This window comes from Lepidochelys kempii, chromosome 11, assembly GCF_965140265.1.
Source record: "Lepidochelys kempii isolate rLepKem1 chromosome 11, rLepKem1.hap2, whole genome shotgun sequence".
NCBI classification, from domain to species: Eukaryota; Metazoa; Chordata; order Testudines; family Cheloniidae; genus Lepidochelys; species Lepidochelys kempii.
In genome coordinates this window covers 47,754,682-47,777,981 of record NC_133266.1, presented here as the reverse complement: position 1 = coordinate 47,777,981, position 23,300 = coordinate 47,754,682, and the positions used below count along the sequence as shown (strand labels likewise).

General features: G+C 41.3%; 1 protein-coding gene across 4 annotated transcripts in view; it reads left to right on the top strand.

The window, feature by feature from the left end:
• Positions 1 to 765: 765 nt before the first annotated feature.
• NCKAP1 (NCK associated protein 1) overlaps positions 766 to 23,300 on the top strand; it is a 112,607-nt gene continuing 90,072 nt past the window's right edge. For all 4 annotated transcript variants that reach the window (XM_073306096.1, XM_073306095.1, XM_073306094.1 and 1 more), the window contains exon 1: positions 766 to 1,035. In XM_073306096.1, coding sequence (XP_073162197.1) covers positions 928 to 1,035 — 108 coding nt within the window. In that variant the 5' untranslated portion in view covers positions 766 to 927. The remainder of the gene's footprint in view (positions 1,036 to 23,300) is intronic.

Here is a 23,300-nt window from a genome sequence, read left to right as displayed (position 1 = left end):
GTCAATGGGGGCTGCAGGAAGGGTGGCCAGCACATCCCTTGGCCCGTGCCGCTTCCCGCAGCCCCCATTGAGAATTGAGAAATTCATTAACAGCAAAATTACAACAAGAGACCAAGAAGGGTGTAGATATAGTGCTTTTTAGTAGGCTCCTGTAGCCAATTTTAATTTGTGTGATGATTTAAAAACATGAGTTAAAGCTAATACAATGGTTGTGAAACATTTTTCAGTTTTTACTATGGTGTTATACAGCCCACCTTCACCCTAGTGGTCTCACCCCTCATTGGTCCTCCCTCCTCCTCCCAGTATTTTTGAATCCCCCCCCCCCGCCCCATTTCAATCTCTGGGGGCAACACTGGCGTGGAGGGAACCTTTAGCAATTTATTTTATCTGCACTTGAGAGTATTCTTTTTGCCCTAAGGCAACCATTGCTGGTACCCTAATGACAGCCACCTCCATCTGCAATTTAAACCTGTCAATAAAACCTGTGCAGCTGGGTGCCATGTACAGCCCATGTCTTTTACAATCATTCCCCATGGGGGCCCACAAAAAGTTTAATCCGGCCCTGGAGGCGATTCAATAGACGCCCTGAAGCGGTGTGTCACCGCCTGGCCCCTGATCCCGAGCCCGTGGAGCGCTGGGCCGGACCGGGACGGCGGGGCCGGACTCCGGCCAAGCGAGACCAGCCCATCCCGCCCTGCCCAGGCGGCCGCGTCTCCCAGCGGCGGCCACAGGGGGCGGCAGAGAGAGGCGCGTCATGTGATGCGGGGGCAGAGCCCGGCCTGGCTGTGGGCAGCGGGCAGAACCGCCGCCGCCACCACGCCTAGCGGAGCCCGCGAGCGAGGCCGGGCGGAGGAGCGGCGCGGGGGCCGGCGGGCGATGGAGGCGCTGTGAGCGGGGCCGGGAGCGCGGGGCGGCGGCGGCAGCATCATGTCGCGCTCGGTGCTGCAGCCCAGTCAGCAGAAGCTGGCGGAGAAGCTGACCATCCTCAACGACCGGGGCATCGGCATGCTCACCCGGCTCTACAACATCAAGAAGGTGCGGGGGCCCCGCGGCGGGGGTGGGAGCCGGGCGGGACGGCGGGGGGGGGATCGCCGCCGCCGCGATCATTCCTGGGCCCTGGCGGCCTCCCTCCTGCGGCGGGACCCCGGCGGCTCCGCCGCGGCCTAGCTGCGGGGCCCTGGGCGCAGCCGCTCCCCAGTGGAGCTCTCCTGAGCGGCGAGAGCTCCGGTCCCCGCACAGGCTCGGCCCGCGGCGCTGGGCGGGGGCTGCGGGGTCGGGGCTTCCCGCGAAGGAAGCGGAGCCGCGATGGGAAAACTTCCCGTCTGGCGTCGGCCTCGGCATTGGGGTGAGATCGCCGCGGGGAGGCATCCCCGGGGCCGCCGCCTGGATGGAGGCCGATCGGGCAGAACTGTGGGGTTCTGGAGTCCAGGGGTGGGTGTTTCTCTCCCGGGAGGTGCAAAGGGGGGAAAGGCTTGCGAGACCACCCACAATCCCCAGGGAAGCGGGCAGCGAGCCGCCGGCTCCATGAAATGAAATGACTGTCTCCCGTCTGACCACGGCACTTCTTGGGAGGAGCCCAACAGGGTGTAAAGCAGGCATTTCCTATCAGGGTTTTTCTGTTTGTGAGTCACGACACCAGGGAGAGTATGGGTCAGCTTCCCAGCCCAACCTGCCAAAGGTTCCTTGCTACTTAAGAGAAAAGGTCTCATTAAAAGTAATATACTTTAATCTCAACAAGTTTGAGGCAGATCAGGTGGTTGCTTAGAAAGATTGCTGCTGGTTTCAGTGGTAACAGATGTTTTGAGTTCTCCTTGGTGCTAAAAGACTAGTAACAGCTAGTCTCCACTTTGGCTTTACTTTTATTAGAAAAATAAAGGAAGGAAGATTGTGTTTTTTATAAAGGAAAATGGTTCAGAGGTGCATGAAGTTAACATACGTTATGATTATTTATGTAGAGAAAAATGTCCACTCCCTTTTCGGAAAGGTTTCTCAAGTTTAGTTTACCTTGTTTTGAAGCAAGATTTTTTGTTTATAGACTGTTTAGTGACCATTTTTAGTCAGCTATTAGATACCTTGAGTTCTTGTTGACTTATTCTAAACTTTTTGTTATCTTAATTTCTTCAACAATGACATACTGACACTAGGTAGAACTTCAGGTTTGAATGAATCCAATTGAAAGGGTGAATTTTGGTTAATTAAGATTTTACTATGACTTCTGTTTATTCTGCTTTATCTAATTAGTGTATTCTAGAAGGCATAGTTTGATTGCATTTCATTTGATGTAGTTTTTATGTTCTGAGGATGTGCAGATGTGTGCAGGATTGAGGCCTTAAATTCCCCAAGCTATTCTTTGAGTTTGTAATTCTGCACACTCCGATTTTGCACTCATTGTTTTAAAAATACTTCTGATTTGATACATGAAAAAAGAACCACAGATCACCCTGAAGGATGTAACCGGTATTGAGTGACTGAACTGAGTGATTCCTGGTTAAACTATGAGCTGCAACACACTTCTTGTCAGATAGCTTCTACATTATAGGAAGCATTTTTACTTCAGAAGTTATATTGAGTACATTAAAACTTAACAGTGGGCCACAGTGGCTTTCTAATAGTTTTGTAATGTGAGAATTTAAGGGCATGTCTAAATGCAGACATATCAATTTTGCTGAAGCTGTTTTTTTGTTTTTGTTTTTTTAATTGATTTAGTTAAACTGGTGCAAAAAGGCTGTGTTGGACATGCTTATTTAGGATTTATTTACCTTGTCAATTTAGGAGTAGGTTTACACTGTGTTAACTAAGTCAGTCTAAACAGGTGCAAATTTCTTGTGCAGACAAGGCCTAAACATATATATTAGGTGCTCTTAGCTTGCAGTTTTGTGTATTGGGAAAAACCCAATATGTGACCCATATGACCGGATATGTTCTCTGTTGTTTCAGTTTAATAGCAGTATAAATATAACAATAGAAAGTTATTGTAAAATAGCGAAACCTTGTGTTCAGGGAAAATAACTTCAAGATACTTATTAAATCTATCTTATATACTCCTCTGTGAAGTCTAAGAGCTTACAGGTATAGGTATACTGACAAAAAAAACCCCTCCTAGTGTAGACACAATTATACTGGCAGTAATTTTTTGACAGTATATCTTATGCTGGTTTGGGAGTGAAATACATTAGACAGGCAAAAGCACTCTTTGCTACTATAACTGTCTGCGTTAAGTCAAGGCTTTTGCCCATATACATATGTTGTCTTAAAAAAAAAAAATTAACCTGAAACTGACACATCTGTGCAGACAAAAGTGTTAAGGGTAGATCTGGCTTTAGTCACCAAAAGTGACTCACTGTAACTGGGTCTGCTTGGCTCTTTTGGGGTTATGGTATTCGCCCTTCAAGGCTCTAAAGTTGTATCTGCTCCAGATGGCATGATGGTAGAAGTGCTTAACTGTCCATTGTGTCCAAAATTCCAAGGGTTGCTGCACCTTTAGGGAGGAGACCAGTCATGCCTGCAGATAGCCCAAGTTCAAATATTAGATGGTTTAGGAGGTGTATGTAGGTAGTTCAGCTCTATGTTGCGTATTCCACTGCAAAGCTGGTAGAGTCCCAGATAGAAATCTGTGTGGGAGTTCATGTAGCTGCTTGTTTTTCTACTTACATTTTTTTTTTTAATTTATATTTTAAACAGGATTCATCATTGTGGTAACTGAATGGCAATGGCAACATGGTGTCTGAGTGAACTGTAGTGGGGAAGGGGTTCCGGCACAGAGCTGAAGAGTTGGGCTTCCGTAAGGTTGAACCTAGAGTTTCCCATGAATCTTGGGCTTGAAGTGTGCGTGCCCTGAGCTCTTTGTGACTGCAGACCTCTCCTCAAAGATGAGGCTGTGTCTGAAACCAAGCTCAAACTTGCTGAATTTTCAGACAACTCTTCAGGAGGAAAGAATCTTAGTGTTTTTAGTTTTGAAACTCCCTTTAAATATTCAAGAGGAGAATTGGGAACTCAAATAACTACAAGTTACTAATCATTATGTGGTACTGCGGTTAAAGGAAATGGTTAAGATGGTTTTTATAAGAGGAAGTGATAGTAGATCAAGTGATAAGACTGAAAATTGCTGTAATCGTTGGTTAGAGAATAAGGATGTTCAAAGGATGGTTAAGAGTTTCTTGCCTGTTTAAGTGCGTGCACTAAACAAAATATTTGCTCCAAAGTAATTTTAGAAGTTATCAGGAATGGTTAAAGACTGAGTTTGTACTTCATCTTTGCTTGTAAACATCTCAGTTTTTATGTCATTGAACTCTTTTTTTTTTTTTCCCTCTGCCTAAAATTGTTGATTGCTCTTCAGTTCCTGTCTGCAGAAACTTCCTGACGTTACATTGTTTTTTGAAATAGTAGTTTGGAATTCATTGAATTTAACTTTAGCTGATATTGTCTATCTTGAATAGCACAAACTTTAATAAATGAAGGAAGTCACAGGTTCTTCAGTGTTTTTAGATGTAACCTACAGTATATGCTTTACGCAAAACTTGATTATCATTCATCTTTCATGCTAATGTTCTTATTTTTTTTTGAATACTGTGCATGAGTGAAAAGTTTAATTGATGACTTATCTTGAAATCTTAATGCTCTTAAATGAATTTGCACAGAAGCACTGGTTGTGGGATCCACTACCCTATTTTTCTTCCCCTTCTCTGCTACCAAGACGCTGTGTCTGCTACTCTACTCCCTCCAATCTTGTGGCACTGAAAGGATCTATCTTCCTCTGTTCATAGTTCTCTCCAGCAACAGAGCTAAACTAATGTGGTTCTCATTGGTTTCACTACTGCCCACAGGATTCTGATTCGCAACAGTGATTTGGGGACAAGAATGAAATGAAGTAAGGAAGAGTACCCGGTGAATGGTTCACTTCCCCCCTATGGTGAGAGCACAGGGTATGGGCAGTATGAAGAGTGGTTAGTAAAGTGGTGTATGTTGGAGTAAGATGCTGCTAGTGTGTTGCTAGTGGACCATCTGTTTTATGTCTGATCTGTACCAGGAGTGGATTTCTGCAGGGTCGCAAATGTCTGCACAGTGGTCCCAACCCTTCTCGATATTGGGACCAATCTTAGTTCTGAATTTGGATGTGCTGCCTCTACACTTTCTCTCTTCGCTTGTTCCTTCCCGTCATTTGAGCCTGGCTCTTTCCTCAGTTCCTCAAAGGATTATACTGGTGCTGCAGCTTTTCACACAGAACTTCCTTAGCTATTGTGCTTGTAGGTGAGTAACTTTTCTGTAGTACCAAACACAGTTTAGTGCTCTCCCACAACCTCTGTTCTACTGAAAAAGCACAAGTAAACTTCTCAAGCAAACACTTTTCTGCTTGTGACTTTGCCTCTGGTAAGAGCAGCAAAGATAAACTGATTAGACTGTACATTTCTCTGTCAATGCTCCTACATTTCTAGGTAGCAGTGACACGGGAACAATTCTTTTCAGTGGGGATATTTCTTTTTAGAGACTTAGGTTGTTGTTGGTTTTTTTTAAAGTGTGTGGTTGCCAGGTCATATTTGCTACAAGATTTTATGGTGAATTTAAACACTTGGAATAGCTAACTGAACCAAGACCGGAATCTATGATGGAATCCAGTGTGGTGTTAAAGTTCTTGTGGTTTTAGAATAAATGATTTTAATGAGTGTCAGAGCAACATACTATCAATAGAACAGTTTAAGATAATAAAGTTAAGGTCGCAGAATAATGCTCCAAAAATAAGGAATCAGAAATCAGTGTTTTTAATATTTTAATTGAGTTTGTTGTCATTGTGCTGTTAATATCCAATTCCAAAGTACAACTTCTATGTCTGTGCACAGGATTTGCAAAATTCTTCTTAAGATGTCAGAAGATGTTGTATTTAATTAGAAGGAAAAAATGGGCACAGCGTTAAAGGTCTTAACGTGACCTTGTAACTTTCCAAAATTAAACAGTTTTAAACAAGGCTTGGCATTTGGTATACAGAGACCTTATCCTGTTTGGTAACATGGCAAACACACCATTTAGAATCTCTTAAACCTTTTATTAAAAATACAGGAAAAGAAGAAAAAAGTTAAAGCATTTAAAATGTAAAGTATTAAACAGGGTTCTCATTTTAATGAGATACTTTGTTCCCTTTACCTTAAGAGAGTTTTCAGGAAAGAAATCCCACCTGTTTGACAACTACATGGTATTGAAGATAGTAGTAGCTGTCCTTTTTGGGGAAAAGAGAAGTTAGTTGAGATGAAATGGAGATGTGATTGCTGAAGTCTGAAATGACAGACCCACACAGAAGGGGAAAGAAAAAACAGCAAAGACATAAAATGAAATTTCTGTCCCTGGTGTTACTTTCACTTGCAGCCTCGCTGCTGGAAAAACACAGGCACAGCACATGGTCTTCACCACCACTCTGAGACCTGGCAAAGTTTTACTAACATGGTCTGGTTAAGGCATTGCCTTTAGCTTCCTTTCTGGTCACAGGCTTACATTAATTTTGCAAAATATAGTCTTGGCTGGTGTAACCAGACTCTCTATTAGATAGGAAAGAAATGAAATAAAGTAGGAAAGGAAGAGGACACATGGTGGGGTATATGTGACACAGACTCCCATTCCAGGTGGTGGTTGGGATTGAGCTGATGGAAGTAGCAATGGGGAGACGTCATCATGGTCCCTCTCTCTGGCCTCATCTGGTCAGGACATCTCTCGGGAGTAGGGCAAAAAAGGTTTGGGGTTCCAGGAGATGATGGGAATGGCAGCCATGATGGTGAACCTTTCCTCCTTCCCCTTCTTTTGTCTTTGTCAGCCAGCGTTGCTGTAGCCAATTTTTCTCCAAAGTCTTTTATTTTAAGGACTCCAAAAGGGAGTGGTAGGTGAAATAGCCCAGGGGCTCTTTACCGTTACAGACTACTGTACCCCTTTCAGGAATCTGATTTGTTTTGCGTACCCCAAGTGTCACCTCACTTAAAAACTTCTTGCTTACAAAATCAGACACAAATACGCATAAGTGTTACAACACACTATTACTGAAAAATTGTTCACTTTCTGATTACCATATTCTAAAATAAATCAACTGGAATATAAATATTGTAATTACATTTCAATGTATAGTATATAGAGCCGTATAAACAAGAAATTATATGAACTTTCAGTTTGCACTGACTTCGCTAGTGCTTTTTATGTAGCCTGATGTAAAACTAGGCAAATATCTAGATGAGTTGATGTACCTCCTGGAAGACGTCTGCATACCCTCAGGGGTATGCATACCACTGGTTGAGAACCACTGGAATAGCCCATTCCCTCCTTGTTTTGTTCACCAATTACACCTAATTTCCAAAACACCAATTTTGGTTCATTGAGTTCTGGTCCCACATTTCTCCTATGTACCAGACATGATCTTAACTCAGTCCTCGAGTTAGATCAGTAGGCCTTCTTTTTTTAAGACTAATTTAGTCTTTGTCTTCGCTTTGCCCCTTTTCCCATCAACATTTGTTATAGGTTACTGTGACACTTTATAAACTTTAACCACTTTCCCAGTTAGGCTCACAAGTGGAGTAAACTTGTAGGCGTAATTATTACAACTGATCAGTCATAGGAGTTAAAATATTGGTATTGGCTTAACTTCTGTTAAATTTCCTTGTAGGCTGGTAGGGGCCATCTTGGAAGATAAAGTTAGATATGTAGTTTAGTATACGAAACTAGCAGAACGGGATTGCATTAAAATTTATTTACCTAATAGGAGTATTGACTGTGAAAAGCATAACCAAACTAAGCCTTAGGATCACCAAAGAACAAAGTGTTTTACATATTAGTTCTGACTTAAGACTACTTTTAGCTTTCTAAATTGACAGCTTGGCTCCTGATCCCACAGTGAGCAGCATGCAGGAAAAGGGACATCCCATATAGAGCTTACTGTGAAATCAGAGCTTAAAGCCTTGTGTAGTAAATGACATCCTCCATTTTGAAATCTCAAAATCAGAGTTGTTAAAGCTTTGTTTTTTAATTATATGAGCAGATTTATTACCACTTGTCATCTTTCCAACACTTACTCATAAGTCAAGTGAGTGCTTTTTCACTTATTTAACTTTTGCCATAATTACAGGTACATATTCTTTCAGATGAGTAATATATGGCATATAAATGGTGCTGAAGGAAGAATAGTCTCTAAGAAGGAACACCATAGGGACAGTGGGTGAGGTTCTCATTTCTGCTCCAGCCCCTTTACACTTGATATAAGGCCAGAGTCCCTGAAATCCCCAGTTCTGGCTGGGGAAGGGTTTCAGTCAACACAGATACTACAGAAGACAGCTGTAATACTGCCTTCAGAAAATTCCTTCCCAACCCTTGGGCAGTGACTACCTTGCCTACAGTAAAGGGAAAAGTCTACCTAAGCTGCACAGTTTGAGATACGTGAGTAGTGTAACTCAAATGGACGTAGCTTAGATCTACTTACCACAGGGTCCACGCTACGCAACATTGACGGGAGACGCTCTCCCATTGACTTCTGTTACTCTTCTTGATCAGGTGGAGTTCAGCAGTCAACGGGAGAGTGATCGGTGGTTGATTTAGCGGGTCTAAAGACCAGTCTAAAGTCCAGTCTAAAGACCCGCTAAATCGACCACCGGTGCATTGATCATCACAGTGTCAATCCTCCATAAGTGTAGACAAACCCTCAGGCTGGGGCCAGGAGTGGCTTACCTGGGGTAGGGCCACAGCAAGCAGTGCTTCAGGATTCATTTGAGTATTCTGCATCAACTATGGGTTTTAGAAATATTGAGGAGAACTTTGAGATCCTGTTACAAAACTACAGATTGTTTGTTCATTTCCACACCCAGTTCATTATTCAGCCTGTCATGTGATACTACAAAAGTGACTAATTTAAGTCACAGTAACGATAAGGTTATTTTAAAAGAATGTTCAGAAGATGATCAGGTGCAGCTGAAGAAGCTAGTGCGCCTTTTTTGATTTACACGTTAAATTGAAAATCATCCCAAAAGAGCTGGTCCGTGGTTGCGAACGAAAGAGAAAGTTTTAACAACCTTTTTGCTTCTCAGGCAGATCACAAGTCACTTAAATGAGGATGTTGAAATTTTGTGGCAATTTAAGCCCACTATTTTTCCTTCTCATTACCTGTCACGCTGCCCTCATACTTAATTAGTAGAATCAACCTTTTCTATTTGATCAGTTCTGATATTTACTAACATTACAACTTTTCAGAGCTAACCATATAAAATGTATTAGGTTTTTGTGTTGTGCTGTATTAGATTCAGAATTAAGTGTAAAGTGTCTGATTCTGTAGCCATTCTTGACATAAAAGTGCCATTGATGTCAGTGGTTTTGATTGGGAAACAAATGCTCTGTCTTGGTCTAGTCCTAGAAGACATTAGGTTGGACTTCAGTTCCTGCATCAGAAATGACAGGTAGTAGATTTAATTTGTATTCAGGAAATATTTTGAACAGTTGAACCTGTCTGCACTACAAATATGGCTGTCTGAGACTGTTAAAACATTAAAATTTGTCACATGGATGACACCTATCCTCGTTGCAAGGTCTTCAGTGACTTAAGGAAGACCAAAGCTTTATCTTATGTACCTGATTCAGTTACAGAATGGAGGGGTTTGGTCCATGCTAAAAATTTTAACTAGATGAAGGGGATAAAATGTGTAACAGAGTCCGTTGGCATGGTTGTATTTGTAGGTTAGGTGGAACTTTTGATTGTACACAATACAAATAACTCATGGAACTTCTGTGATACAGAATTAAGCATGTGCCATTGTAGGAGAAAGTTTGTCAAAACTCTTAAGAAGCATCAAAGCATTCAAAGCTTTACTGTGAGAAATAATTTGTCCATATCCTACAGATGACTTTTCACAGCAACTTGTTTAGTTCTTGTATGAAAGCCCTCATTCACATTGACTTTTTCAGTAAACAAGCCTGTTGATTAATAAACTGTAGACTTCCACACAGTATGGGAAATTTAACAGAATGAGTCAGCTGTGGCAGCCTTCACCAGAGATGTTAAGGCAATCACTTTTTAATCTTAATCTATTCATTTATAGTGTAAAGAGTTTCTTTATATGTTGAACTTCCAGTATAGCTTTTCAATGGAATTGCTGTTTTTTCTCTCCTTTCTCCCCCACTCCAGGGTTTTTTCAAAATTAGACATTAATAACTGATAATTAGCTTCAAATAAATGACAAACCTAGGGAAATTCAGAGGTGATGATGTAACTCTATCTCTGAATTACCTTTTTGCCTAACTATTAAATGAGTCCCTTTCAGGCCACTCATACATAAAGTGCAACTTACTGTTCCTAAAAAAGTTTTAGACTGAGCCTTTTTTGCATATTTTAAGCAAAAAAATATATGTACTGTAAGAACACTTGCCCATGATTTTCTTGTGTGGCATATGAATTTGCCATACAGCAGAATGCAATGGCTCAGGAGTTTCTACATCTCTTATTAGGGTATCTTGTAATTAGCATTGTGTAGATTAGTTGTACATTTTGGGGATTGTCAAAGAAATCTAATGCAAATTACTAAAAACATACCCTAAATTTTGGAAAGCCATATGGATGTTTTGCAATACTGTACCACCTTTGCAGAACCAGACCTTAATGTAATTTTTCTGTGTTGGATCATTTTATGTTTTCCTGTATTTTTCCATATGATCTTAGTATTTTCCTATTTCCAGCCTGCCCTTTCTCATATAAATCCATGGTACATCCACATCTTAAATACTGCGGGCAGATGTTGTTGCCCCATCTCAAAAAAGATATATGTTGGAATTGGAAAAGGTAACAAAAATTATTAGGGGTATGGAACAGCTTCTTTATGAGGATAGATTAATAAGACTGGGAATTTTCAGCTTGGAAAAGAGACGACGGGGGGGATAGGATAGGTCTGTAAAATCATGATTGGTGTGGAGAAAGTAAATAAGGAAGTGTTATTTCTTCTTCCTCATAACAAGAACTAGGGGTCACCAAATGAAATTAATAGGCAGCAAGTTTAAAACAAAAAGGAAGTATTTCTTCACACAACTCAGTCAACTTGTGGAACTCCTTGCCAGAGGATGTTATGAAGGCCAAGACTATAACAGGGTTCAAAAAAGAACTAGATAAATTCATGGAGGATAGGTCCATCAATGGCTATTAGTCAGGATGGGCATGAATGGTGTCTCTAGCCTCTGTTTGCCAGAAGCTGGGGATGATCACTTGATGATTCCCTGTTCTGTTCATTCCCTCCGGGGCACCTGGCATTGGCCACTGTTGGAAGACAGGATGCTGGGCCAGATGGACCTTTGGCCTGACCCAGTATGGCCCTTCTTATATTCTTATAAATGCTGGAGAAACTAACTCCTCTGGTCATGTCTCTCACTAATTGTTTCGATGAATTCCCAGTCTGGCTTCAACTACAGTCACAAACTGCAGTTGTCCATCTGATGAGTCTTCCTTTCTGCTCGTTGCTCATTCTTTGTCAGTGTAGCTTTTGACTCTGTGGACAGTTCTATCTTCCTAGATAGAGTCCATAGGTATTTAGTAATCTGCATGTCAGCTGTTATAGAATCTAACCACTTTTTCCAAAGGTTGTTCATTTACACCAGGACACCTCCATGAAGTTTCATAGAGCCTACTTCCCTCTTTCTTACCATATTTATTTAATCATAGCTATCATTTATCCCAATTATCCAAATTTCCAAAGCCTTAGGCTATCCTAGAATTTTGAATAATCTGGATTTACCAGTATATTTTTTATTTGAATTTGGATGTTATACTTGCTCTGTGAAGAAGGCTGCTTTCCACTTTTAATTGTTGTCCATGGGCCAGATGAATAATTATCCTCACTTCACAGCACATATCCTACTGATAATGAGCATGAACCTGAGAGGTATTGATGAACTGCAGCTCCCATTGAAGTAATTGAAACCAGTTTTATAATAGAGAAGATTGATTCCACAAAGATCAAGGGTAGAATATGTCCACTGTGTAGTAACTAACTTTCTAGAGCAAAATTTTTCTATGCTTAGTCATATGCTCTTACTCCCATTGGTTTCAGTGGGTTCAGTGATGTAACTGAGCACAGCCGTTGCCCCTTGAAGAAGTTACTGATTTATTCAGCCTCTCTCTCAAGGGTAGGGTGGAGAATTTTGCAGGGCAATTTTAAGATTATTGCTTTTTCAGCCCTTAGTTTGTTTGGCATTTGACATATGCATTTAACTGATATTTTTGTATAAAGTTGATTTACCTGGATACTTGGCCTCAACATATTTATTTAAAGGAAAACTATAAGACTGGTAGTCAAGAAATATGACCATCTGGCTGTGGTTTGGATTGTGAGCATCCTTGTGTACGGAGCAGTCAGTAGAGGAAGAATACTAAGAGCTAGATCCACTTAAGTGCTAAAGTCCAATATTTAGGTGGCACTGAGGTCCTGAAAACCACTTCTCAGCTGCTGCCTAACCGTGCACACCAAGAGTCCCTATGCACCTACATTTCCACCATTAAAGTTCCCTAGGTACCTGAGCTTTGCCATTGAGCGTGCACACAGTTGCCTTGGTCTAGGTGCTTGGGTACATAGCTCATGCCTAAACCCTAGCGGGATCCTCAAACAAGACATTCTCGGCATCTGCCTCACCTTTATGTCCTGATCTGGTACATGTGATCTGAACACTCCTAAACCCACCCAAAACAGGAGAAGGGTGTGTTGGTCAGGTCCCCCAAAACTTTTACTCCAGTGGTTAAAGCAGTCACTCCGCTTCTGTTCCCCTCTGCCTAATGTGGAGAAGGAATTTAAAGGATAGTGCCCTGACCAGTAGCCTATCTGGTATTCTGGAGCAGCAGGTCTTTCTTAAGCTCTCCCGTTAAAGCCATTCCACTGTATAAATAAATTTAATATGCATTGGAGCAGGTGGACTGGATTCTGTCACTGACTTTCCAGCTGAATGCCCTAACCACTCAGCTTTCAGAGTCATCACATTCTCTGATCCAGTGAATATTTATACGAAGTGGAACAGCTTCAACAGGAGAGATTGAAACCGGCCCCAGAATACCCAATAGCCCAGTGGGTAGAGCGTCCTGAGAGGGGTGAGACGCAAGTTCAAATATGTTCTTTCTATCAGGCCAAAGGGGGAATTGAACCTGTTTTTCTCATAATGGGTGAGTGCTCTAGTAGTTACCATGGGGATAAAAGTTACAAAGGGGATTCCATGACCATCTCCTTCTCTGGCATTTCTTACTAAAAATGTCTTTGGAGCCTAACTCCAGGAGAGAATTCATGGCTGAGAATCCCAAGACGAGACAGGTGCTTCCCTCTGACCCAGCCTTCAGCTCCTAACTCCCTTTGAGTAATGGGGCTTAGCCATACCCCTCTCCTTGGCATTTCCTATTGACTAGCTTAGGTGGCTTCCTGCTCAGCATGTTTGCTTTTGTGGATTTCTTTCTTAGGCACCTGTCTCTTCCCCTGGTATTGTATTGGGAGCTTAGGAGTCTAGCTCAGGGCTGCAGATTTCACTGGGTGACAAGGTTCCTTTAAGTTAGGTATTGCAACACTGAATGATGCAGCATCTAAATCTCTCTGTGGTTCTAGCCCTAGATGTCTATGAGCAATCTGTATAAATGTTCAGAAGTCCTGCTTTGAATGCTGTGTTTTTTAAATGTTCATTTTAAGATATGCACGGTTTTAGGTGTAACAGTCTGACACTCTGTGTTCTGTATTTTTTTAATAGAAGGTAGTGGAGCCCTTCTGTAATTCTCTCAACAATTACTAGATTAAAGGTTAAATCAACATGTGGTTAATCTACTGGTTCTGGCACAGACTACAGATCCTAAGTGCAGAGTGATACTGTGTCAGTCCAATTGTTTACTTTCACATATTAACCATTTCTCTTGTTTTATGCCATTTTTACATACTTTTAAACATAGGGCTTAGTTCCTGTTTATCTTACACGAGTGATTTCTTTAGCAATTGAAGCTATGTTAAAGTTCTTAAACTATTTTTTTTTAATAAAGGCAGCCTCAGTGGATGGCAAGTATTCTGCTATTGCTAAAAATACAATCACGTATGTATAGTTCATTATTTTGGAGTGCAGATTATTTCATGCATTGTTGTGATTTCTTTATATAGATGAGATAACTACCTAACTGATCAAAAGATAATTTTAGTTTTTTGGGTCTCAGTGTAGCTACATTCAATAACAATATTTGCCTTTAAAATTGCATTCAGAAAGTAAAGCAAGAATGTTTTTTTGATGGTTTAATGTAGGAGTGAGAACATGCTGTGCTCCCAAGCATAACCCTTTAGTTCAGGAACATTCACAGATGTGTAGTTTCTGTTGGAGAATAGAAGTATAATGAACATGAGTGTATACTGATGTAATTGCCAACTATCTTCTGGCCAACTGAAATATGCACCTTCATTACTAATACAAAGATCCTGTTTTGGGGATATTTCCCTTCTACATCATTTGGAGCAAGGGGAATGGGCTGGACTAAGGTATCCAAAAAGAGGAGAAGGGGGTAGTAGGGAAAAAAAGTGTTTCTAACTTGTAGAAACAACATAATATTAATTTGCTATACCTTTGCTCTAATGTATCCTCGATGCATTTATCTCCTTGTTCACAATTATGCATTTTCTCAAATTGCACTGGAATATTTCAAAACTGAGTATTTTTAATTGTAAAATGTTATTTGTTAGGGTGTCCCCAGAGCAGGGGTGGGCAAACTACAGCCTGGGGGCCACATCCAGCCCTTCAGATGTTTTCATCCGGCCTTCAAGCTCCTGCCAGGGAGCAGGGTCTGGGGCTTGCCCCACTCTGGAGCTCTAGCCGGGCAGTAGGGTTGGGGGTTGGCCCCACTCCGCAGTGGCTTCGCCCAGCTCCCAGAAGTAGCAGCATGTCCCCCTTCTGGCTCCTACGTTTAGGGGCTGCCAGGGGTCTCTGCACGCTGCCCATGGCCCAAGCACAGCCCCCACAGCTCCTGTTGGCCAGGAACCTCTGCCAATGGGAACTGCAGGGGCAGCGCCTGTGGACGGGGCAACGTGCAGAACAGCCTGGCCACACTTCCGCGTAGGAGCCAGAGGGGGACATGCTGCTGTTTCCAGGAGCTGCTTGAGGTAAGCACTGCCTGGAGCCTGCCCCCCTCCTGGGCCCCAACTCCCTGCCCCAGCCATGATCACTCTCCCACCCTCCAAACCCCTCAGTTCCAGCCTGGAGCACCATCCTACATCCCTAACTCCTCATCCCCAGCCCCACCCCACACCCCCAGCTGGAGCCCACACCCCCCTCTGCCCCAGCCCAGAGCCCCCTCCTGCACTCTGAACTCCTCATTTCTGGCCCCACTCCAGAGCCCGCCTTCCCTCCCACACCCTGGCCCCCAAATTTGTGATCATTCGTGGCCTGCCGTACAATTTCCATACCCAGATGTGGCCCTTGGGCCAAAAAGTTTGCCCACCCCTGCCCTAAAGGCTCCAGCCTAGATTGAAACTCTGTGCTAGAGACTGAACAAACATATATTAAGAATTGGGCTGTGCCCTGAGAAGCTTACATTTACAATCTAAATTAGCAAGGCGGGGAAGAGGGGGAGACAGATTCAGAGAAGGCAAATGGCCTGCTCAGGGTCATGCAGCAGATCCAGAGATGCCAAGGGTTGGCTGTCCTTAAGAGTGAGATTTAAAGCCCCAAAGAGTGAGATTCAAGGCCAAAGGGTGAGACTTTCCAGGTCATGTGTTAAATGATTGCTTAAGACATGGACTCTCATCTTTGGTCATTGGCGGCATCCAGTAGTCCAGGTTTTCAGTCCAACCAGTATTTAATAGTTTGTTTAAAATGTACGCTGTTTAATATTGCATATGAAACACTTAAATGTCCTGATTAGTATTAAATTAGGTCGGACTGTGCGATGCGCCCACCTGGGGGGGGGGCCCTGGAGGAACACTGTGGGTGTGTGGCTGGGGCTTAGGTTAGCCCCCATTGCGGGGTTGGGAGGGAGCGCCACGGAGCACCGCCCAGCTCCACTCCTGGCCCTGGAGCCCTGGCTGCCAAACCAAGGCCCCAGTCTCAGCCCCCTTACCCTTGTCCGCGTCCCCCTGCCTCCTGGAGCCGTGGCCCTGCTCCCAGCCTCGTCTCAGGAAGGGGTGTGTGGACAGAGGCAAGGAGGGCGTGAGGTAAAAAGTTTGGGGACCACTTGTCTAGGGCATGTGAAGATTCTATAAGCAGTGCAAACCAGCGGATTTTCATAAAAACAATTATTTGTTGAATGGAATAAAAACCTGGATGGTTGGAGATTCCTGGGGACCAGAGTTGTTAACCCTTGGTTTAGACGGAGTCAGTGGACAGAACAAGAGAAATATTCAAAAATAAACTGTTTTTATATAAACCTAACAAAAAAAGAAAACTTTTATCAATACAACAATATGTTTATTTTGCCTATCGCCTTGTCATAATCATCCATTTGAAAAACACTCTACAAATATTTGGTTTGTATATGATTGCTCATATCACATTTACAGCAAAACTTAAATAATCAGAATCCAAAATAAACTAATTAAATTAATTAAAATTAAATTACTATAAAAATAAAGTAATTAAATGGACATTTTTTTAAAAAAAATCATTGATTTTTATCCACCCTGGGACAAATTCAAGGCCATTGTCCCGGCAGCAGGCAAGGCTTTTTTTTCCCTCAAGTTCCTATTTCTGTCCAGGGTTGTATAGTATATGTATAGTATAGTGTGTATCTTCTAAAAATGAAATCTACATCTATCTCTGAGTTGTGACGAATATGTATTAAGGTTATAACAACCAACAAGAATTCACTTTTATGTAGAAATCCATGATTAAATCAAGTTTTCTTGACTCGTGATTTAAATCAATTTGATTTAAATCAAATCCACCCTGATTTATCCACTGTGATTTAAATTTTGAACTGTATTTTGCAGAACCTGTAAACTTTCAATCAAGTCCTGCTTGGTTTTTGGATGAACTCATATTTTTTTGACCATCAGGTAAAAAAAAATACACACACACACTTCGTAGCCTCCTGTCTCCTCTTGCGGCATATAGAACACAGGCTGGTAGTCTCCATGCTTACCGCAGTACACAAGCTGCTTTCCAAGCTCTAAGCCCCATGTCTGAGGCCCCAGATGTATTATCTCTTTCAGCACCTGAGTAAAAATATTTTTTATCTTTATATATTTACTCAAAATGAGTGAGATAGTCTTAAGAAGGTGTGTGTGAGAGTTAACATGCTAATGAGTGAGTCTCCCACCCAGTGAGTGAGACTTGACATGTGTGCAGGTCAGCAACATAAAACAGGAATAGACCATGTTTCCAATTCAGTACTCGATCCACTAGACTATGTTGCCATGTCTTAAAGACTGATGGTGTCTTGTATATGTGAGCTGCTTTGATCCTGTCTGATGATGACCTGATTGTGTGACCTGTATGGCCACACACAGTAATTTGGTTGATCTTTTCAGTAGAGTAAAATATGTTAGGTTTTGTTTTTTGCTGTAACTAAATTAACTCTTACTGTAATGGTGTAATTATTCCAGACAAAAGAGCCTCTCCCTGGATATCGTGCGCTCTCTCTCCAAATTATTGGAGTATTTTGCTTCAAAATCAATCACGTTGGATTTTATTTCACCCTCTAGAAAGTACTACTTTTTAAAAATATAGCAGTTTCCACAACTTAAGAGTTTTAACAGACATTTCCTTGCAAATGTTGCTACCCAAATATTGCAGTATTGTCTAGTGCATGTGAACCAGGAAGTGAAACTGCCTTGTTTGTTTTCCTTATCCAGACTGAGATATAGTAATAAAAAGGAATCAAGTAGCATGGAGTAAAGTAAGTTCTTTGTTCAAAACTGTCTAAGCTTTTCTTAACAAATAAGGAAACACATTTTAAAAATACTTGACTTGATGGTGTCTCTTTATTCACCAAATTAAACTCCATTTGACAATTTGTGCTTATATAGCACTTGTTCAGGCTGTCTGACATCAAACTAAAATTATCTGCTTTTGCTTTTAAAAGCACACATTAACTAGGAATGAAAATGTAGCAACTGAAATCCTATGGTTCTTTGATATAATTTTTGACGCTGTTCCAGAGTTGGTTGCGATGTTATTTGATCATGGGGAAAAATCTTCATCTTAAGTGAGAACACGAAGTGTGGCAAACTACCATCCTAGTATCGATTGCTGAGGAAACAAATGTGCTGTAATGATGGATAAAAATCAATGATTTTTTAAAAAAAACCCACTTTTTTTATAAAATGCTTTTTAAGGAAAAAACCTATCTAAAGATAGTTCTAATTAAGATACATTATAGCTCAAAGATATCTCATCATGGAATAGGGATTATAAATTTTAATTCTGTAGTATGAGACAATATATTCATGTAATATTTAAGAAAAGTGTTGTAAATGAGTTGCGGTAGTTCATGGATTAGGGACCAATCTTATGGGTTTCCAGGGGCTTCTGTATAGATTATTTAGGTTAATATTTCTATCTACCCAATAGGACTCAGTGCTCAGTCTAGAAGATACCATCAGAGATGCTTAGTTTTGCAGTTCTCAAACTGGATTTGTCTTCAGAGATAACATGCTTGTTAACAGTAAAAATGTTTTTAAATAAATAATATATAGAGGTGAGAAATAACAGACCTCAACCCTATTGTCCCTCTGCAAATTTGTGTCCGAGTCAATCCCTTACCTCTCTAAAAGTGCAAAATTTCAAAAAATTCTCCTCCTAATAAGCCATGGCAAGTAAATCCTCCAAATATTAATGATTAGCCTGTTGAATTGGAGATAGTTTACCTCCCAATGACTTCGTAAATATCTGCTTCAATTACCTTTGGTAAATGAAATAACCAAACAATCATTCATTTTCTGATATAGCTGTAAAACTAACCTGAAAAGTTTTCTAAATAAATCACTTCAAAAATGTATAGTATGTACCTTCTAAAAATGAAACTTACATCTATCTCGGAGTTGTGAAGAATATGTATTATAACAACCAACAAGAATGCACTTTTATGTAGAAATCTATGATTAGTTCAAGTCTTCCTGGCTAGTGATTTAAATCATGATTTAAATCAAATCCACCCTTCTCTGAAACTTAATAGGAATCTAGTATCTGTTATTTTAATGAGACTTTATTTCTAAAATAGCAAGTCTATGTATTGACCTTGATGCTTGTGTTGCATCATCTTTCCCAGCATAGTTATGTTACAGCAAGTAGCATAAAAGAGAATTTGGAAATGACTTGCTGAAGATTCCTTGAGCATAGTATTCCAGCTCGGAAGCAGCTGGAAGCCCATAGTTTCTGAATGATGTATTCCAGGAATGCTGCTTTAGTCGTAATATATATATTTTTTTAAGGTCTTGATTTGATTTTTTGGAAGTGCTGAAAAGTCACCATTGCATTGCACTTAGTTAAGAATGGGGCATCTGCATCTAACCAGGTATCAAGCCTGAGGAGCAGTGGTTCTCAAACTTTTGTACTGGTGATCCCTTTCACATAGCAAGCCTCTGAGTGCGATCCCCCCCTTCATAAATTAAAAACACTTGTGAATCTATTTAACACCATTATAAATGCAGGCTGCAAAGCGGGGTTTGGGGTGGAGGCTGACAGCTCGCAACCCTCTCCCCCCCATTGAATAACCTGACGACCCCCTGAGGGCTTCTGACCCCCAGCTTGCTGAAGAGCATCCATCTAAAGACACTGAATCTTTAAAAAGATCAAGTGCTTTTGATTTAAGAGCAAAATGTTTAATTTTTATTGGACTCTACTCTCAGCACCATACAGTCAAATGGGTGATTGAAAAATTTTACATCCAACTTTGATTTGACTGGTATCTAAAAAATCTTCCTCTTCCTCTAAAATTGGTATTCACTTTTTTTCACTTCTCCTTTACTCCAGTTGTTTTTCTCCCTCTCATAACCTTTCTTCTCTTGCTTTTGGTTTCCCTCTTTTGAGGTGTTAAGGGGAGAATAGATGGCTGTGTGGTGTTTGTGGTTACCTTTAGGCAGACTAAACCTTACTCCTACTGAAATCTATTAATGTTGCTTCTTTAGTTCACCTAAGGTGATTGCTAGAGTGCAAAGTATCCTCAGACTGGGCATACGCTGCACCATAGTGTCCCTGGTTGCTGCAGTGGGGAAAAGAGGTGTTAAGTTTGTTTGGGTTGGACTAGATGACCTTCTGGGGTCCCTTCCAACCCTGATATTCTATGATTGATTCTTAACACTGCACTTGTATTAGCCAACAAACAATACCCACCATTTACTTGGACTTTTATTCTGAGTGCTGCTTTCATCATCCCTGTCTTTGCTCTTTTTACTACCCCATCCAGTTAATATTCTACTGTTACTTCTGCTACTGACAGTAGCACCAGCCGGGGACACTAGCATAGGACTGCTCAGTTTCACTCTTTTTTTCCTGGGTAGTGGAGTGAATGTTCTGGGCATGAGCTGCATGGGTGCAGAACTTTGACAATTCTGGGAGTGTGACAAGAGGTCTAGTGTGGGAAGGGTACAGAAATGAAGTTGCATGTGGTGTCACACAAATGGATGAAAGATGTGTTCGTTCAGTAGTGGCTGGCCTGGTAACCAAGCTTGGTTCCTTGCTCCATCTGCTTCCTTGCTCCATCTGCCAACAGGGGGTCTGGGAATTGTGCAGATACTTTGCTTTCACCCAGGGGAAGAGTGGTGGTCATTGTGTTGTCCTGTGTAAAACATTTCTGAATGAAAGAAGGAAGCGGCATTAGTAGATCCGTTACTGAGCAATGACCATGATGCATGGGAGAAAGGAAGGAAAAGTATATGATAAAGAGAGAAGGATCCCTGATGCTTTAAGCATTGACACACTCCTTTAGTCTGGTGCATTGTATTTCCTTGAACGGGTGAACATTAGTCTTTGATTCGGTCTAAATAAAAGCTTCAGTTTTAGAAATATATGAATCCGAGATATTACAATATTGGTTACTTTTTATATCTTCTGGTTGTATTGTTAAACAAAACTTGGCTTAATTGGGCATCTGTATCTCCATATCTTGCAGATCTTATCAATGACAGTACTGGTCACCTAATCATATGGGTTAACATAGGTAAACATAAGTTCTGGAATGTTGAATTGGTGCTCTAATCTTGAAGACATTTCAGTTTTATGATGATTTGGGAAAAGTAGTCAGAAGTTTTGTGTTTTCAGGCCTCTTTCCCTGCAGGTTGAGGTCTCACTGTAATGCTTCGCATAGAACTCAGTTTTCAGTATGAAAGCTTAATGACTCAAACCTGTCTCATATTAGAAGAAAATGGTACCTGTTTTTCTCACTATAAGAGTAAGAAATAGTATATGTGAAAGTAGTGTTTAAATTAAAACTGACAGTAGTGAACTTGATGCTAGTGGACGGTATTTAGCTTAAAGTGACACACAGGATACCATCAATCTAGATGCATTGTGGAAGCCTGCTTAAAGATTCCATATTTTTGTCTGCTTTCATATGATCTTCTAAAATGTGGCTACTCTCCAAAAATCACTTGCTAAATCTGTGTAGTCCAACACTCTGCTAGTACAATTTTTTTTTAAATTGAAGCTTTGTATCTCTGTTTTCTTTCAAGAAACTAAACTTGTTTCCTGTTCCTCCTGATTGAAACCAGGTCTTTGGGGATGCCTCAGTGAGTGGTGAGGACTTCGGAGCAAGAATCTGTGAAATGTAGAACAAGCCCTGAGTAACTTAAAGATAGCTTTACATCTTACATTGCTGCTTGCTGGAACAGTGCTGGGAGTAATAAGAGATTCACCATGCTACCTCATCCGAGGACTCTAGCTCAGGGAGGCTGGTGAACCTGGGAATGCCCTGGTTAAGAACAGTTTGTTCTTGTGGACAGGAAAAGTCAGCTCTCCCTATAAGCTTCCTGAAAGCCCTAACTCTGTGGGGAAGGAGGCACTAGTAAAGAAGCTAGTGCATCTTCTGACTCAATACACAGTCTCCACAACTTGTGTGTGAGCTGCAGTATCAGTGGAGTTTACATACATGCTAATTTCACTGATATGTAGAGGCTGTCTAGGCTGAACTGTTGGCTGGTATTGATCCCTTCTTAGCCAATATTTCTGGCCAATGCATCTGCTGTTACTTTTCACCAAAAATAAGAGCTGTTTCCCCACCAGCTGGCCTAGAAATCTTCTCTGATACCTCCCCTTTCCTTCCGGTGGGCTTCTGAGGAAGTGCTGCTGGTACAGACACTAAATGGGCCCTCAGCCAGCTAAGTGTTGATGGACCTGCTGTTAGGCTGCTATGCAGCTGCCAAAGGAGTAGTCACATCAGCCAGTCTCCTACCTCCAAATCAACTGCTGGGGCTCTTAGGTGGACTTTCAGGCGGATCCCTGGAATATTGGAAAAGGTAGGTAAGGAATAAAATATCTTGTTACCCATTGAAGTGTTCAGCAAGCAAGTGATGTAGTTGAAATGCTCTCAAAGCTGCTATGTTCTACCCTCTTCTGAACATCACAGATTGTGTCTCATCCTCACCAAAGCACCCCATGTACCTCTCTTCAGAAAGTGAAGGCAAGCTTCTGGAAAGAAAATGTGGAAAACTTTGAAATTGAAGCCCTTTAAAAAAGTTGTTGTTAGTCTTCAAAGGAATCACTCAGGTTTGAAAAGTTCTTTTGAGTATCTAACCACAGATTAAATATTGAAAATTCTAAACAAAATGTTTCCAAAAAAGCTTACAATTCATATATTTTGATGATGAATCAACAAATAAATACTTGCTAGCAGGATTACAAAATGGTATTTACCCTCCTCTGCCTCAAGGTTTCAACAAGAATTTTTTAAAGGCTAATGGTAAGATCCAAAGCCCATTGGTGTAAATGGGAGTTTTGAAATTGGCTTTAGGTGGGCTTTGGTTCAGGCACTAAATTATGTGATTAAGCTGCAGTGTATGCATAAGGAGAAATTTTGAGGTTACTTTCAGGTTACAGCACTGAGTAAAAGGACTACACATTTTTTTCTACAGAATCTATTAAATTTAAAATTGATATTAGTATTGTGTATTTTGTAACTTTGGATCGGAGATCTCGGTCGCTAGCTGAAGAAAAGGCTCTTAGCCCTGGTCTATGCTGGGGGGCGTGGGTTGACTTAAGATATGCAACTTCAGCTATGCGAATAACGTAACTGAAGTTGTGTATCTTAGGTTGACTTACCTGGCCGTGAGGATGGCTGCGAGTCGACCGCTGCCGCTCCCCTGTCGACTCCACTTCCGTCTCTTGGGAGCTGGAGTTCCAGAGTCGATGGGGAGCGCGTTCAGGGATTTATC